The sequence below is a fragment of the Dermacentor albipictus genome, chromosome 6 (assembly GCF_038994185.2).
Source record: "Dermacentor albipictus isolate Rhodes 1998 colony chromosome 6, USDA_Dalb.pri_finalv2, whole genome shotgun sequence".
Classification (NCBI taxonomy): Eukaryota; Metazoa; Arthropoda; class Arachnida; order Ixodida; family Ixodidae; genus Dermacentor; species Dermacentor albipictus.
The window spans coordinates 55,815,605-55,834,297 of NC_091826.1; the positions used below are offsets into that span (position 1 = coordinate 55,815,605).

General features: G+C 45.2%; 1 protein-coding gene across 2 annotated transcripts; it reads left to right on the plus strand.

Moving 5' to 3' along the window:
• Nucleotides 1-12,634: 12,634 nt before the first annotated feature.
• Nucleotides 12,635-16,722, plus strand: LOC135907827 (uncharacterized). 2 transcript variants are annotated; one of them, XM_065439582.1, is made up of 3 exons: nt 12,635-12,781; nt 12,944-13,865; nt 15,465-15,674. In XM_065439582.1, the coding sequence occupies exons 2-3, from the start codon at nt 13,113-13,115 to the stop codon at nt 15,567-15,569; spliced, it is 858 nt and encodes a 285-aa protein (XP_065295654.1). In that variant the 5' UTR covers nt 12,635-12,781; nt 12,944-13,112; the 3' UTR covers nt 15,570-15,674. The 2 variants fall into 2 exon arrangements, with proteins under 2 accessions (XP_065295654.1, XP_065295655.1); XM_065439583.1 differs by lacking the exon at nt 15,465-15,674 and adding an exon at nt 16,537-16,722 and having other exon boundaries at nt 12,638-12,781.
• The last annotated feature ends 1,971 nt before the right edge of the window (nt 16,723-18,693 follow it).

Consider the following 18,693-nt stretch of genomic DNA (forward strand, 5'->3'; position numbering starts at 1 on the left):
GCCACTGACAACAACTGCTCCGTACGTTCAATAAAGACGTGAGAGAGTGCATCATAAGAACGAACAACACTACCAGACAGGTTTCAAAAGCAACTTCCCATTTATTCGCCTAAAGTTATGCACCCAATTTGCATCGCCAAATAAAACGTATGTTCCAATATATGAAAAGTAATATGACCGCTACACAGTCGTATTATAGCTTCACATGCGAAACCTGTTTAAAAAATCTTTGACGCTTTCACAATTCCATGCCAAAACCATGTATTCATATCCAACAGTTATGATACAAGACAGCGTTGCATCGTAATATGATGGAGAAATAAATTTCTACCTACCAATATTGTTGCCCGTACGACGCTCAGAGCCATTGTATACGAAGAGGGGACGAGCGTAACGCGACGTTCTCTCGGCTCATTTATCCTCACGATGAGGCACAGCACGTGAGATGCAGCAGCGTGAAGATGGACGATAACGAACAGTCTGTCCTCGCACCTTTTTCGCCAATGAATCCCGTGCACCATCTGAGGCAAAATTTGAAGTGAACGCACACCATACCTTGAGCAAACTCTCAAGGAAACTTAAAAAAAAAATTAAAACCACCACCACCACCGCGTTCAAGTGAGAAACGCCGTTCCGCACGAAATATTAGCTGACTTGCACACGACGACTATCTATTGTGTCAGAAGCACTAGTCGGTAGCGATCATCAAAAACCAGCTACTGCATTGTAAAATGGGAAAAAAAGAATTAACATTTGCTCTTACACAACATACACCAAAATTATTTTAAACGAGATCGCTATTTTTGGGGGGCAGCAATCTGAATGAACATTGCTGCAGATCTCTTTTATGCGAAGCATATTACGAGAGCTCAACCCAGCTCCTCAGGCGCGGCGGTGTCGCCATGAAACCACGTGACACCGTGACGTCACGACAGAGGAGAAGTGGCTTTGGCTCAACTCTTGCAAGACGGGCTGGGTGGGAATCGAACCAGGGTCTCCGGAGTGTGGGACGGAGACGCTACCACTGAGCCACGAGTACGATGCTTCAAAGCTGTACAAAAGCGCCTCTAGTGAATGCGGTGTTGCCTTAGAAACGAGCTGTTTCTATGGCGTGCGTCTCTTGCTCAGGCGCACATTTCGTTGCCGCGCCGAACGCTGCTTTGCTCGACGCTCACCGCGTCCAATGCGGGGCGCGTAGTCGCTGCCCTGTAGCCCATTGTCTTACACCCCTTGGCGGGTCGATGGGAACGCTGTCGCGTTCCACTCTTGAAGGCGAAGCAGTAATGCATGAGTTGTTTCTTCGTCTAGCCGAACCAAATATAGCCAAGCAACAGCAGTTCACCAGGCTAAACAGTGGTTCAACAACTAAAATAAAGGCTAGTATGCTTCGCATCCTGGGCTTAACCTTACCCAAGCCACAGCCATTTTTTTCAGATAGGTTTTCTTGTTTCACCGTTTGTCTCTCCATCCCTAGTCACGCTTCATTCGTGTTACCCTACATGGTTCCTCTGGCAATAGGTTTTGATAGGGTTTTCGCTCCTCGCTTCATGATATATTTAGATCGATATTGATTCCACGCTCAAGTTTCTGCACAACCTCGCCGTTACGCCATGTATGTTGACAGCATCGTTTTGCGTTTAATGACTAGTTTAACGGCAAAAAGAAACTGTATTGCCTTCTGAAGGAGCCGCATGCTCAACCTAACAAGTTTTAGGAAACCTTCCTGTTCCTACATGCATTGAAATACAAGGGGAAAAAACGTTTTGAAATCTTAGAACAATTGACTAAGGAGCTGAGTGATGACGTCAATGCTGCCACAAAAATAGGACCACCTGAATTTAACTTGGAGAAATGCGACAACAGACTTCCTCACATGTGGGAAGCGTAGCGGACGCTTCAGAATAGACTTAATTGTCAGAAGCATAACAGAAAGTTAGGAATGCGCGTAGCGCTCCTTAAAAAAAAAAGAAAGAGCGAGAACACGCTAAGCAACTGACCCAACAACAATGGGATGAGATATGTAACTCTAGGGATGGGCGATTAAGCACCGGCAAAGCCAGGCACATACTCAGGTTCCTGCTTGGCCATGAGAATAAACAGAAAAACCACAGGCAAGCAATTATTTAGGTAATACACGCATACCAGGGCACCGAAGAGGAGTTTCTCAATGAAATGGAGCAGAAATATTTAACACAGGTACCGGTTGCAGCCATGCTAGCTACGACGGAATAAAACACAAAATTAGACGAGGAACTCACGGAGCCAGACATCCGCGCGGCCCAACAAAACTTAAACACCAAATCAGCCCCAGGCCCGGGCGGTACAACCAACAAGACTCACAGGAACCTCGATCATGAATCGATCGCCAAACTAACGGAATACATAAACGAGTGTTGGATAAAGGGTGAAGTATCAGCTCAATGGAAGAAAGTGACGATAACGATTATTCCAAAACCTGGTTAGAAGCTTGAGATCGACGACCTCAGACTGATCTCCTTAAAATCCTGCGTCGGAAAATTAATGGAACTTGTAATTTTAAACAGAGTAGCTAACTTCTTAGAGAATAATAACATATACGCAGATAAAGTGATGGGATTTCGCAAAAACATTTCGACACAGGATGCGATGCTTCAAATTAAGCATCAGGTGATCGAGTATAAAACGCGTACATAAAGGCCATTTTGGGTTTTGATCTTAAAAGGGATTTCGATAATGCGAACTATGTAACCACATTGGAATACATCGAACGAATAGGACTAGGGCAACGGACGTATAACTACATCAAGAGCTTGCTGTCAGATAAGAACGCAGTGATCTCCGCCGGAGTGCTCACGTCGCCTGAGATAGACATGGGGGGGGGGGGGTGGCATGCCGCAAGGCGCTGTCCTCTCCCCGATGCTGTTTAGTCTCGTATTGATGGGACTTCCTGAAAAATAAATCACATAAGGTCCCTGAATCACACAATCTACGCGGACGATATTACTATCTGAGTCTGTGATGGCAGCTATGGATCAATGGAACAATGACTCCAGACTGCAATAAACTCTAACACTGCCCGCACTTAGGACAAGGCCTCCCAAAGAATGCTCAGAAACGAGGCTCATGGGTGAAATCAAGCAACACACCAAAAATGGCGGCAGTATCGAAATAGTCAACTACCTCAAGGTACTGAGTCTAGTAATGGAGAACAAAGATACAAGCGTGGAAACCATAATGAAGTTAGGCACAAAGGTTACAAGCACCATTAGATTAATCAGACGAATTACTAACAAGCACCATTGTATGAAGGAAGACATTATCATACGGTTGATACAATCCTTCGTAATCAGTCCGATCACATACAGAGCAGCCTTCCACAATTTGCTTGCGGCTGAGAAAAGCAAAATTAGCAACGTGATCAAAAAGGCGCACATACTAGCACTAGGGATTCCTATGAGTGCGAGCGTGGATCTCTTACTAAAGTTAGTACTCCACAAGACACTGCACGAACTCATAGATGCGCAAGAAGCACCTCAGGCAGGACGAATAGCGCAATCTAAAACGGGGCGGCATATATTACGCAAGCTAGGTATGAATTACCACAATCGATACGGGAAAAAGAGGGTGATAACGAGAGAAATCTGTGACATGCTCGTGATACCAAATATACCCAAGAACATGCATCCAGGTTACAGCGAGGGCAGACGCAGGAATAGAGCAGAGAAAATCATCCGAAGCTATGGGTCAGACGGTAAACAACCTTCGTAGACGCGGCTTTATACGCACGCAGAAACAGCTACGTGGCAGTAGTCGTAGATCACACCCAAAAACCTTTTACAAGCGTGTCAGTTAATACCAAACATTCCGAGAGAACAGAGGAGGTAGCCATTACACTAGCATTGATCTCAAAGAATGCTCAATACATCATTAGCGATTATCAGGTGGCCATTAGAAATTATGCAAATGGTAGCATCTCTCCTTAGGCGTGGCATATCATCAGAGTCAACGAAGCGAAATTCTCTAGCGCAGAGAAGAAGGGCAGGCAATTTCTCTGGCTCCCAGCGCATACGACTCCAGGTATTCCCGCAGGCAACCTCAACGACTTAGCGCTCGGCGAAGCTCGACGTCTTACTCGCCGAGCTGAGCAAAGGGTGACTTCCATCGGTCAGGACAACGCGGAGGAGGAGATCTGCAGAGAAAAAGACAGATTAACAAGATTTGGCGATGTTACCAAATTCTATCAAAATGGAAGGTATTACCACCGCCTCACACTAAAGGGAACAGAGCTGAGTCCGTTACTTGGAGGCGATCACAAATAGAAACCTATACGAGTCCCGTGCAACTAAAAAAATTGTCCAATACTTCTGTTTTTGGCGAGTTGGTTCATCTTAAAACATACGGGTGACAACGCAAACAGGCGACCACAAGAACGGAGACACGTACACACAAGCGCTACATATAAAAACTTTCTACTCTGATGCATACGAGATCTATATACGCAAGGTATGCAAGCCAGCTAGAGTCACCGTTCAACACATGTTGTGAGGATGTAAAATATATCAAGTTAAACTGCAAGTCCCACCGGAATATCTACGGGCTGGCAGCCGAAATCCCGAAGGGTGTCTCATACTGACGAGCTGTTATTGAAGTCTTGACGCATTGTTCAAGAAAGGGACGCTTTGCTTCAGTTTCTCCAGAGAGATATATATAGATTTACTCAGAGGAAAATGAGCGAGAGGGCAGAATAAATTGTGCGATGTTCTAGCCTGCTACTTAGCGTCGGGGTAAGCGGAAAGGGGACCAAAACGAAGAAGAAGCGGATGATGATTACTAGAAGGAAATAGAAGTAGATGCGGCTGAACAAAGAATGAAATGCAGAAATGAAAGAGCAAACAATTATTACAGCCACATATCGGTATTTCCTTCTCTCAATGTAGCCACAGTGCAGCGAAAAATAAATAAATAAACAAATAAATAAGAACTATCTGACAAGAATTGTGCTTTGACAAAGCGCCATCAGATCGCTTCCGCACCGCTTTGGTTTTCGCCGGGCAGTTCTTTAATTAAGGGGCCGTGCTTTGCTGGCTGCTCGCCGAGATACCCACGGCGTCCTACCTCTGCAGAGCTCAGTCGCCATGACAGCTTTTGTTGACGAGTGAAGTGTACAGCTCTTTATTCTCATTCTTTCTTTTTCCTTTCCGCCGAACTCGTTCACGCCTTTGTCTTGTTGACTCGGGCTTTCATATTAATGGGCATTGTGAATTCAGACGCAATTCGAAATTACAATTTATGGTGATCATTCCCTGTTGGTTGTTGTTTTCAGGTTTGCTTCTTCCGTGTACACGCTAGCTGTACAGGCAAAGCACGCTTTACAGGCGAGATTAAAAAAATTCACAAGAAACGTCTTATGTGAGCTCTTCCTTCCCCGAGTTATCATTTATCGCTCGGTATGGCTTCCATGTTACTGTGTTTCTTTTGTCATGGGTCCTGCCTTTGTTTTCTACACCTATTTCAGTTGTTGGCACCCCAGAATCGGCTACGGAGTCATTCCTCTCTAAACAAAAATTTACTCATTTATTTACTATACCCTGTTAACTCGCGATTGTTCCCCCCGTACCAGGTTTGTACTACGGTACCACGCAGAACCATTGACTTTCCAATGCCGCAGATATGAGGATGTCTAGAAGATAAAGTACAGGTATAGGTCCACTCGCATTGTGTTTTAATAGAAATAGCTTAAATGGTTTAGAAACTTCGTAACACCAGGGGTGGATGAAAAAAAAAAATACAGCTGGACTACCTTGTCAGCTTATCACCGCTTTCCCTCAAAACTATATACTATAGGGGTTTAGTAGGCCTGGGAAACACGAACAATGGTGCTGCATGTACAAAACCTAAAAGGGTGCCCTAAAAGCAGTGACACTTGTGAATCTCACGTATTCACAGGCAGTCTTCCTCAGCATCTTTCGGAAGATACATCGGGCTTTGCTGTCCTGCTACGTGCAAACTGAACTTCGTCTTCACCGTGCGCATGAAATGAGTTGAAACATCGGCATTGAAAACCATTCTGTTGTAACTGGCCGCAGTTACAAAAGGTCTGCTGAGGGCATAGAGATCTGAGGGCTTAAAACAACAGAGCGCTACTACCACTAACTACTACTAAGTGGTAGTAGAGTGCTACTCCCAACTAGCTCGTAGTAGCACTCTGCTTTTTGTCCGTCTTCGTTTTGATGTGCATTTAGCGCACAGTGTGTTTATATATGGATGTTCATATCCGTGAAGAGAAGCCTCGCAATGGCGATGGAGCATGCTCTTGCACACGGTCCAGGAGCCGTCTGGCCGTGGACTGCCCGCGGTCGCCTGCGGAGGGAGAGTAATTGCATAGCTGTGCAGTTGCAGTATCGTGAGCTTGCAGTTAGAGTATGGAAAACGTTTTTCAGGCCAACAATTCACAAAGGGCAACTTGCCGTTACAAAAACAGATACCCTTGTTGAAACGCTGATTCCAGACTGAGGTTTCCCTCGTAATGCGCGAAGCATTATATAGGAAGCCCTCTGCAAGGCCATGCAAGGAAATTTTCAATTTTTTCGGTTCACATAAAAAAAATAAGCCTTGCACTTACAAATAGGAGAAAACTATGCCACAGTCTTAAATTAGAACTCATAATGTCAATAATAGCAAAAAAAATCATCAGGATATACGCAATAGTTAACTAATGAAAATAGAAAAGGCAACTAAATTTACTTGTATTTCGAGGACCGCGAAGTGATAACCTGACTTAGGAGTATGAAAATAGCCAATCTGCGTTAGTGGTGTGGTAAGGGTTCATTTAAGTTGACTCACGTAACCACACGATAGTTTGGGGGCCCTGCATCCTCTGGGCATAAAGGCCACATCACCCGCAACAAAGTCCGCAGCTGCTAACATTACCAGTATTTAAGGAACATTAAGAAACTCTTGAGAAAGCTTCCAGATAAACGATTTCTTATATTGAGTAAAACAGAGAACAAGGTGAAAGCGGGAGCCAACGTTTCGACAAGTGGACGTGTCGTTTTCAAGGCGACATATGCTTTCCTCGGCACAGTACATATAGGTAAGGTTCTTATTAAGAAGAGAGGGGGTAAGGCGGATAGGTGCAGCAACGAGTGAAGGTGCGTTGATGGCGAGGGTGTAGAATTGAAAATAAAGCAGTGCTGTGCACACGGCCGGTTACATGGCCATCTGTCAGTCACATGTCAACCGCCGTGTGTCAGTCTGCGTGTCAGTGGCGTGCACAGCTGCTCCGCTAGTTGTCGTTGGCTATCCTGTCTGTGAAAGAGATAATAGAAGGAGCGGTAGAAACCAGTGCTCGGGAAAAAGATATATAAACAAAATACTGAAATGGAATGAGGAAATGAATGAAAGGAAAAAAAAATGTTGTAACGCTTTCATGGCGTGTCTTAATCAATGCCTAACCCAAGAATTCCGCAACGACTAGACATTATTCATCAATAAATTTTAAGCAGGGGTGTTCGAATAGGGAAACTTCCGAGTCATATCGAATACAAGCATTTTTCTTTTTACAGAGCAAGACGGATTGTGAGGTTTGTGAGGAGTCACTTTGGTTAAAAAAAATTAATCAGGCTTACATTTTTACGTACGTGCATATAACCCTCTTTCGCAATTATACGTCCGGACAACTGGAGAGTATCCTAATCATAAGGAAGCCATTTAAGCAAAGACAGCCGTACTTCCTTTTACTAGACGACAGCTGAATAATTTCCAACTTACGCTTAATCAGCAAACTTTGATGTTTGTGAAAGAGCATAAATTTCTTGGAATTTTTCTTGACCGCCAGCTAACATGGGCTTCACACATCCGCGCAATTGAAAAGCAGACCAATGCAGTAATAAACCTACTTCGGCGACTCGCAGGTACAACGTGGGGGGGATCAGTCTCTTCGCTACTACAAGTTCATAACGCACTCATAAAACAAATAAATTGCTTACTCGGCACCTATTCTCCATGGTTTATCGCAATCTTCTGAGGAACGTCTTCAACGTTTACTGGCAAGAGGGCTGCGAGTGTGTCTTGGGGTTCCGCAGGCTACCTCGAGTTCTTTAGTAATTGCTGAAGCTTGTCACCCACCATTTCCAGTCATACGAACGGTTGAAACATGCCGACATATTTATCGCATCTTAACCCAGCACGAGAGTCATCCATTAAACCTCGCGCTTACCGAAAGAAACAAAAGCAAAATTCACGATGTTGTTCGAGAACACAAAGCATTATTACCAAGATTTGAATTATGCAAAGTCGATGTTTGCTACCCTCCCTGGATGTTAACATGTCCTAAAATAGAATTATCGGTTGACGAGATTATATCTAAGAGAGACATGTTCATAGTAGCCGCCCAAAAACTGGCACTCTTCCAAATTTACTCCTTATATCCCCAGTACATACACGTTTATACAGATGGTTCGTGTCATAAAAATTCCTCGACTTCAGCATTCGTCATTCCGCATTTAGCGCTAGAGCAAACATTTAAATTATCCCGAGAGACATCTTCCACCGTGGCAGAACTGTTTGCAATCCTGTGTGCTTTGCGTTTCATAGCATCAAAAGAACATTCGCAAAAATGGGTTATCTTTAGCGATTCGCAAGCCGCTGTCACATTACTACAGAGCAATAAGAAAAATTCTTTGAACACTTTGCTTTTGTATGAGACACTCAAAGAACTTACAAAAGCAAGCGCAATGAACCATGTAATTGCATTCCAGTGGATACCTGGGCACTGCAATATTCCTGGAAATACTGCAGCGGACGCAGCTGTGAATCGGGCGCACAATAACGCGGAGACAACCAATCTTCCTCTATTGCGTAGTGAAATCGGTCTGCTCCTGAGACAGATTTCTTGTCGCCTCAGCAAAACTACCTTGTTCGATCAGCAAACAAAAAACTCTGACTTATACTCTATAGACCCATGTATAAACTTAACAATGCCGGAAAATACAAGAGACAACAGAAAATTTGAAACATTGGTACACCACCTGCGTCTTGGTACTGCATTCACTAAACACTTCTTGTACAGGATAAAACGTGTCTCTAGTCCACAGTGTTCTTGTGGCCATGCAGACGAAGACGTGCATCATCTTCTCCTCGAGTGCACTAAATACAATCTACAAAGAAGGGTACTGCAAGCAAATTTGTTGATATTAGACAGACCATTCACTCAAAAAAAAAAATACTTGGCCCATGGCCAACTGCGGGCCTTCAAAAAAGAGCGCTACTTGCTCTGAAAAAGTTTTTAGAGGAGACCAACATTTTGGGAAAATATTAGGTATCAGATGATCCGAATGCGCTAAATGAGTAACATAAACGTTGTTCGTGATTCATAATTGGTTTATGTGGCGATCGCAACTTTTATGCAATATGTATAATTCTGTTCTGTACTTGAAGTGCATTACATGTGTTGTGTGTAATGGCTGTTCTAAATATCTGACTTTATATATGCGTACGTGGACTGAAGTAATGCACAGAACTATGCGACTCATGTACTGTTGGACTGTATATTTTTTATTCATCCAGTGTTCTACTGAGTGCCATATTTCGTGTCGCTATTCTCCCTTTTTACCCAAATTTGTTTCCTTTGCCAAGTGACAAGGAGTAGCCGGTGCCACCATAAAGGCGCCAACCTCTCCTAATATTCATTTCAATAAAAAAAAGCCATTTAAGTTACCTAGGCTACATGTCAGTGACCTAAACAAAACAAGAAAACAGCCCGCCAGCAGATACGAGCACAGTGTTGTATTCGCTCAAACTGAGAAGCGTGAAAACTACACTACCGCCTGTCGTTTTAAATCACTGCAACCATAGGCGGACTGGCCATATACAACTTGGAACAAATACCTATACAGGCTGCCTAAAAGCGAGTCGTTCTTTTTCGAATCACTGGACGTTATCTGGCCCCTTGCATTCGTTCAGGAATTGGTGCATCTGCTGAACAATCGCAGCGCTCCTGCAGCAAAATCATTCGGATCAGTGCGCATTCTGTCTCCCTCTAGAATCCAATAAGGGTTTCTTAACCCTGATATACTCGAAGGAAACAGATATTTGACAACTTCGAATAGTGAATTCCAGAATCGAATTTGAATCCAGTAGGAGGGACTATGTAATTCCTATTCGAATCTTAACTTCACCGTAATCTTGCACATGGTTCCTTTTCTGATATGTTATAAAATTACGACTGCGGAGAGGCTGAGTAACAAAATACCTCGCATGCTCGATTTGTCCGGTCGACTACAAAAAATAATTTACGAAATCACAAGAATAATTCAACAAGGATGATGTAACGGCGGAGAGCCAGAATTTGGTCCTCGAAGACGGGACTTCGCAGGAGTGCTTCCCACCCTTTCTAGGTGAACTTCGCGGCCAGCAACCCGCACTCCCAGAACATATCAGGCTAATTAGCAACCTCACCACAGGCCACGAAGGAACAGTTCGGATAAATCTCGGGATATATGCTGTTAAGGGGCGCCGGATTTGGGCAGGAGTTGGGCCAGGATTTGGTCTTCAAAGACGGGACTTGACTTCGCAGGAGCGTGTCCCACTCTTTCTTGGTGAACTTCGGGCCCAACGCCAGCCTCAACACAGGCTTCACCATAGTAGCAGCCTCATCACAGGCCACGCAAGAACAATTCGAGTAAATGTACGGATATATACTGTCAAGGGGCGGCGGATTTGGGTAGGTGTTAGTTTGCAGGAGTCTGAGCGTGACCGCCTGCGGCCTGCTTAGCTTGGAGTGAGGTGGCGTGAAAACCCTTCTCTCTAAGTAAAATAATTAAGTAAGTTCATTGTGCGTGATAGGAGCGCCTCTGTGTCCGGGGAGAGAGTCGCTCGATCCGAGGGCAGCGCGGTCGGTAAAGCAACGCACAGCCTCATGGGCAGACTCGTTGAGGTTCAGAGCAACCCCCTCAATCGCCCCGACGTGGGCAGGGAACCAAAGGATGGAGTGTATGGAGGTGTCGCCGTGTTTGGCGCCTTTCAGAATCTGAATTACCTGCCGGGCTGCCCGGCCTTTCTGGAATGCCCTGACGGCCACTTTCGAATCGCGATACACCTTTTCTCTCTGACCTTCTTGCATGGCAATTGCAATGGCCACTCGCTGGGCCACCTCGGGGTTCGTCGTCCGGACGGAAGCACAGTTGATGACTTTGCCCAACATGTCCACTACGGAAACCGCGAAAGCCTTGCCGTCTCGGTATGCAACTGCGTCCACCAAGCTTGCTTCGGTCTTGTCCTTGTTTATTTGCTTCAGTATATTCAATGCTCTTTCCTTGCGACTACCTGCGTTGTGAACGGGGTGAACGTTGCGGGGCAAAGAGGCGACCACGATCGTCTGCCCTATTTCTCTGGGGATTTGGGTGTTTTCAGCCAAATTCTTGGTGGGTGCGAGTCCGATCTCTTCGAGGATGCGCCTGCCGGCCGGCATGGTGGACAGCCGAGTTAGCTGGGCTCGTTTCTGAGCTCAGTAGAACCTCCGTAGACACTAGCGCCACATTTCCTTGTAGGACATTTATTTAGAAACTTTACGTTGTTTGCGACCCGTTGTGGCAGCCTCACGTGCCTGCTCGCGCGAGCAAACGCAGGTGGAGCGCAGCGAAGCGTCGAGGAACGCGCGGAGTTTGGAATTTTCGTGACCGAGCTTAGTGCGTATAAATTCCGCAGTGTTGCACCTGATGTATCAATCGGTTTGCGGCTTTTTGAGAAGCACGAGATGTTGCATGAGCGTTTCGCGGCGCCTAATGATTTAGATGCTGTGGTAAATATGTCTCTTCTACTGCTTGAACTTGAGTTGTCTCTTGCATCTGCACAGCTTGGTGTCCCTCCTCCGCTTGCAGTGCTTTGTCTAGAGACGTTGAATCTTGCGTTGGTTGCTTTTGAGTTGACGGCAGATGACGCAGATGACGGCGTTTACATTTCACTATCACAGCCTTCTGTTTCAAAATTAAATCCATTCATCACGTAAGACAATTAATGGCTCATAACCTCTTAAGCAATGGATCATACCCCTGTAAGCGCAGTTTCCCCACTACGACGTCAGAAGTGAAATTCTGCTGGGACCCAAGACCTCCCAGCCTGCATCTGAGGCGGTTGCACTCGCCCCCTGACCTGCGTGTCGGGGAGTTGGTAGATCACCTTTTCTGTTGGACATTAAAGTTTATTCTATCCATCTACGCGGGAATGACGAGCAGCAACGGAGCCAGCTGTGGAAGAAGACGACGATGGTGACGAACGCCGCAGCAGTGGCACGAGCGCGTTCACGCCGTAGCGCCGATTGGTACCAGCGAGCCAGCTGTGGAAGAAGACGACGACGCTCGAGCCATTGCTGATGATGACAGTTTTAGCGAACTCCGACAATGACGACACATGGTACGCTTAAACAACCATAGCTTTCTTTCATTTCTTATCTATTATTAGTTATTATTATTTTATACCCATTTTCATCTCATTATTTCCTTTTTTCTCCAAACACAAAACGTTTACGTTTAAACTCCAACGCTCAAATTGCTAACTCCCTTGTTATTATTATTATTTTTATGCACCTAATTGAACCACCCGATTCTTGGCCAATCCCCCACTGTGGGTATGTGCCGCGGCCAATCTGGACAACAACAACAGTTTCACTGTAATAGCGACAGATGATAATTTCCTTGTCGTCCCTCTCCTCTGTATGGGAGCAAAACTTCAGTCCTTGGTTAAAGAAAATAGAAGGGGCTAAAAAGAAGCGCGAGGAAGAAGAAGACGAAGACGGGATCTTGAGGTAAGCAGAGCAATTATATTCGTGATCGTATTATTTCAAACTGTGTACTTGCCTCATATTTTATGTATTCTGAAGCGATTGTAATATGCCTCCTGTAATCTAATATTTTTGTCTTCGGCGGCTACTTGCTCGCTCGTTATGCATTTGGGTTCCCGTGCGCAGACCACAAAGGCCCAGTTGAAGAAACGTCAGAAGATGGAAACGCTGAGCACCGCCACAAGAACGGCAACGTCACTGTGAATCGCGCGTGGCATGACCGCTGTGAACAGACACAGGAGGAAGATAGCTCCTGGTTCGCATTTCCTTAATACCGCATCGAGATCGGAAGAAGATGGTACCTTCTGCGTTGCAATTCGAGCAGACGGATGCCGCGAAATCGGCGTCTCACAGCGACGACGAAAGCAGCAGGACAGACGACAAAGCAGCGCCTAACGATGATCTTGCGCTCAGTAACGCACTCGATGACGAACTCGCCGACCAGGTCGTCTACCTGGAGGACTTTCATGGCATTTCGGATTATCCAGAAGAGCTACCAGTGCTTCAAGTCGAAGAGAACACCGAGGAAGTGTTGTCCTTAACGCGGGCCTACGAGGACGCCTGTTTCAAGGTGGCCTGTGCAGAGCACGATGGGGAGGGTGTTTCGAGGTCGAATGATCCTGACGATGGTGTCGCGGTGGCCCAAGAGCTTGGAGGATCTTGCCTGCCGACATCATGGATAACGATAGGTCGTGGCGCACCCACGGCCGATCGAATGACGGACGAATTCCACAACTCTGGCGAAGCGCTCTTCCACCTGGGCCCGGAGATCGACTTGGGTGGCGGGCTGTGGCCAACGGTGCTAAACTACAGCCCCTCACAGGTCGAGGGCGGCTTCCGCCCGAGAAGGAAACGCAGGCTCAGCAGGATCGCGCGTGATGTCAGGCGCAAACGCATAAAACGCCGAGCCTCCGGGATTGACGAAGAAGTGGACTCGGGCTGCGAGGCTGACACCGAGTCGTCATCGGAGGGCGAGGAGAAGGACGATGACGGCGAGCACCTCAACGAGGAAGAAATGGCGTCGCTTGGTTTGTGGTGTCTGGCGCTGGTGAGCACGTGCTGAAGTGTTCCGCGTAAGATTAACTGATTAGCGACAACCTGTTGTCTTTTTCGCGAGTCGGAAACAGTGTAGTCTCAATTTTCGTGAAATATAGGTTCAAAGCACGAGTTTTTGAGTAGCAGCTCTTGTTTTATACGCATATTAGGTGTAATAAAAGCGGATTAAGACTTGAAGAGCTTTCTTTTTGGCGAAAAGATGCTGGCGGGACGGATCTAAAAATATCCTCGTGACAGCACAAATCCGCCATGGCAATACCTCCCCCGATTGAAGCGAGCCTTCGCTGAAAAGCTCTTTGGACAGCTCTAAGTTTTCCTGTTCACCTTCTGTGCCCTTTTACAATGGTACAAAGCATTCACGCGATAAATAAGAGGGAGACTAGTGGTATTCTTGTAAGCGTATGCGTAAGCTGCTAAGTACCATCGAAATATTGCAACACTCATTAGTTATCGTCGTCAAATGAATATTCTTAATGTGTGCAGCGGGCCCACTGATAAAAGAAGAATGAAAGCCTGTAGGAGTCCTCAGTGGAAGTAAAGTGTCATGTGCTTGCTACAAGTACTTGTCGTGCAAGACCGTGTTCGGTAACTTCTAAAAAAACAAAAACAGACATGGTTTTCCGGAAAATAAAAAAGTGCACAATCTGCGTAATAACGTAGTGACATATTGGGCTAATTTTGCTGTAATATGTTGTGGCAACATGCGAAGGGTGTGTGGGTAAACATGTAATAGCGCGACAAAAAGTAGTGGCGTCCACTGTATCCCTTCTTCTGTCCGGTGCTCTCTGGAGGTAAACGGTAATAGATTGTTGTGTACAACGTTCTCTAAATTTGGTTGCTCCTTCCGCAATGCACGGCGACGTGTACATTCCATCACACGCCTACGCTTCTGTTGCTCATCCATTTCCCACCGCAGACAACCAGCCATGCTACGTGAAACTAACGCTGAAGGGAAGTGTGAATACATGTACGTTCCTGGTGTCAGACCATCTCCCTCGGAGTTAACCAGTGCAAATGGAAGGCAAGGGACAAGTGACTTTTCAGAAGCGCTCTCACTCGTGGGCGCTTTGCCTCCGTAGCTTCCCCTTCATAGCCACAGAAATTTGTCCGTGAGTATATACATACAGGTCTGTCTGGAAAGTAAAGGAACTGGGTCTGCTGTGTAGGCGAAAGGGTGAATTAGGGATAAGCTTATTCCTTATTCAGTATGATGTCCTGGTAGTATATAACTGCATTCTCAGCTTTATGCAAACAAAAACATTTTTTAATCATACGTTTCTTCTTTCCTGCATTGTCATTGGCAATGTCAGGCCGCTCAGCTGTGATAACTGAGGAATGAACCATGGGAATGAGCCAATGAACGAGCCTCAAATTTTTTATTCTGTTATTGAAAACTCCGTTAGATGCACTCCAAATGCTTCTGCAAGTGTATGGGGATGAGACCACGTCACACACGCGTGTGTTTGAGTGGGGCAAAAGGCTCAAAGAGGGGCGTTGCTACAGTCCCTCGTCAGTGTTAAGTAGATCTGCAAAATTTGTAAGCAAAAAGGTACGCTAGACCATATAACCTGGGGGTGTGTTGGCTTCCCAGGTGCGAAGGAAAACACTGACAATAGAGAAGCCTGGGAGGCCTTGCTCCAGAGCGAGTCTGAAGACGACCAGCGTCGAGCAATCCGCCTGGCCGTTGAGGCCGTGAAGACTAGCCATCCTCAACGCGCGGGCTCTGCTTTGTCCTCCCTTCCTACCTACGTGTAGGTTAAGAGGCGGGAACCCCAGCTTGGTGGAATAATAATGTTTTCAATCAATCAATCAATCAATCAATCAATCAATCAATCAATCAAAGAGGGGCGCCAGGAAGTGCAAGATGACCCAAGAAGCGGGAGGCCTTCCACAAGCAAGAATAAGGTTAACGTGGAGCGTAGGAGAGAAACGTTGTGTAGCGGTCATTGGTTGACTTTTCGAATGATTACCAGCCAGTTGGGCATTCCGAAGGACATTGTTTGGGAGGTAATCGCTGAAGATTTGGACATGCGAAAATAATGTGCATGCATGGCGCTGAATTCTGATCAGAAGAAGCCACACATGCACATGTGCTTGCATATCATCGCACGCTTTGAAATTAAACCAGGGTTGCTTTGTCAGATTGCTACTAGTGACAAGACGTTGGTTTAGGAGTACGACCCAGAATCATAGGGTTATTATATGCCCACGAATTTCTGCGTTGTCGCCGAGGCCTGCATTGTCGCAGGCCAACACAGGAAACTTACAGTGCTTAGAAATTGAAACGCCTTACTCAGACCACCTGTGGACTGGCTCTGTATGCGACACTGATGGATGATCGTGATGAGAGATCGCTGAAAGGCCGAATGCAGTCACAATGCATCTCAGAGTCTCTAACTTTAATTTGGTACCAAAATGCACCAATTCGGCTGCCTCACAGCCTACTGGTGGCGCGAAAAGTGTCACTACTCATGCGCTCCGAGTATCGCGTTTCATTCACTGAACGCTGTAGATTTAATTCTTCATAGATGTCACACTTCCCCATAACAAATTTTTCATTTGCGACGGCAAGTGGTGCTAATGTTCTGTGCGTATTTCCTGTCTCGTGCACGTTTTGCATTTTTCTTTGTTTGAAGCGATAATTCCCGTCTCTATTTAACCAGGAGGAATGACTTTTCGGTCACATGCGTCGTGATGCCCGTTGTGAAGAAAGCAGTGCGAGAACAGAAACATGGAGCGGAGAAAAACATCAAGAGAAGCGGTGAATTTCAACTACGAAGGCTTTATATGAGACGGAACATACGTATATGTAGCAAGCAGAAGCAAAAAATTATGGCCCACTAACAAATCTGATTTCGCGATGGCGCATTGAAAATTCCTTATATCATATCAATAAAAAAAAAGCACAGGATGGTTCAGCAGGGTCATCCGTTTTTGTTGCTTCGGAAGGCGACGATTGATGGCTGGCTGACGTAAAATGTCCCTATTTTGTATTTAACGGCTAAAATACTTAAATGTCCTTTAGCCGGCGACAAGCCACAACGTTGGCAAAGTAGAAAGGGGGTTAACCGAGGGGCCCGACTTTTATTAGTCATTTCATAAGAAGCCAACAACACTGACACCAAGGGCAACATAGGGGAAATTACTTGTGCTTAGTAAATGAAATTAAGAAACGATAAATAAATGGAAATTAAAGTGGATGAAAAAACAACTTGCCGCAGGTGGGAACCGAACCCACAACCTTTGTTTGTTGCGAAGGTTGTGGGTTCGTTGGCAAGGGAGGTATGAGATCTGCTTTCACTACATTACGATTTCGATGTATCCGACCTTAAAGTGTGCCACAAAATACAGAGACGCTCTAGTCAAAAGTTCCCCAAGTGGGTCAGGTCCAGAAGGTCGGTATGAACTTACTTTTATTTTATCGAGAAGATATCTTTTTCTTCAGCGCCCTTTTACCTGGAACCGTGTTTGATTATGCGGAGTGATATTCCTTCAACGTAAACATGGTTTCAGGTAAAGGGCTGTGAAACGATGTTAGGGATATTCTTTTGATGCTGCTGGATCACCATCACAGATAACCGTGGCTATTTGACTAAAACACAATTCTACATATTTATTGTGATGTGTATTTAAAAATAAAAAATAAGAAATCTCACATATAAAACGGTGCTGCTTCTATTCTGCGACATATTGTTAAGCACTGTTCCATTTCTGTGAGGGCAAAATATCTGCAAAAGTTTAAGACTTAATCTGGAACCTAAGAGAAACAAGATTAATGGTGCTTCGATCGCTTTGTTGTAATGGCTGCTAAACGATAGAAAAGGTCCGTTATGCAGGCGCACGTGATCGTTAAACTTGTTTGTTCAGATTATTTACCTTTATCTCTTTTACTTCATTTTATGCCGCATTCTTTTGGTGATAACATTCAGCTACATTCATCTTTAAAAACATTCTTCTCAAATTTTTGAGATGAACGTTTTCGTCTATCATTTTGTTAAGCTTGCATTATTTTTCAAGACTCTCGCAGACCCTTCTTGTAAGTTTTTTACTTTTGGCCGATATCATCATAGTGGGAATTTGGCTACATCCTATGATGTGACAGCTATTATTATTTTTCGTGTCCTACTGGTGTTAAACACAATTTTCTTTTTCCATGCTTGAGTCCCCACATATCTTCTACACATCTTGCTTATTTTTTTTTTACGTTATCGCTTTCTGTGGACATGCAAACGGTTACTTCAGTTCACCTCATAGCTATCTTCCATTATATAATATCTATTCTTCTGACTCTATATCATTAAACTCGTTAGATTATGCACCCGTTTCATGGGCTATCTATTGTGGTGGGTATTAGCCATAGCAGGTCAGGTGAGCAGCAGCAGTAAAAACGGGAATAAACAATATATAATTTTTCCAAACCGTTTTCTCGGCGTAGACAAACTTTTCCCTTCATCATATTCAACCGCTGGAACCCTCCACTCTCATGGGAACGTATTCTCTACCGTTGACAAATTCATTCAAAGAGCTTCTCTCGCTAAGTGTTTCTTTCGTTATGTTATTTTCAACTTTTTTTTTGGTAAAGTAGGGAACTGGACAAAATAGTGTTAGCGTCCCTGCGTATCCTCTCTTTCCCACCCCTTTCTCTCTCGCCATTTTTCGCACCCTCGTAGATACCTTCCTCGACAGTTTCCTTCTCTTTTTGGACAGCATCTATGGCTTTTTCCTAATGCCTTCAGATTCTTGGTCGGTCCCCTCGATTAGGTACGCACCGTTATCAGAGGGCCGTAAAATCAAATCACTTACGCTGTCTGCCGCTGGTG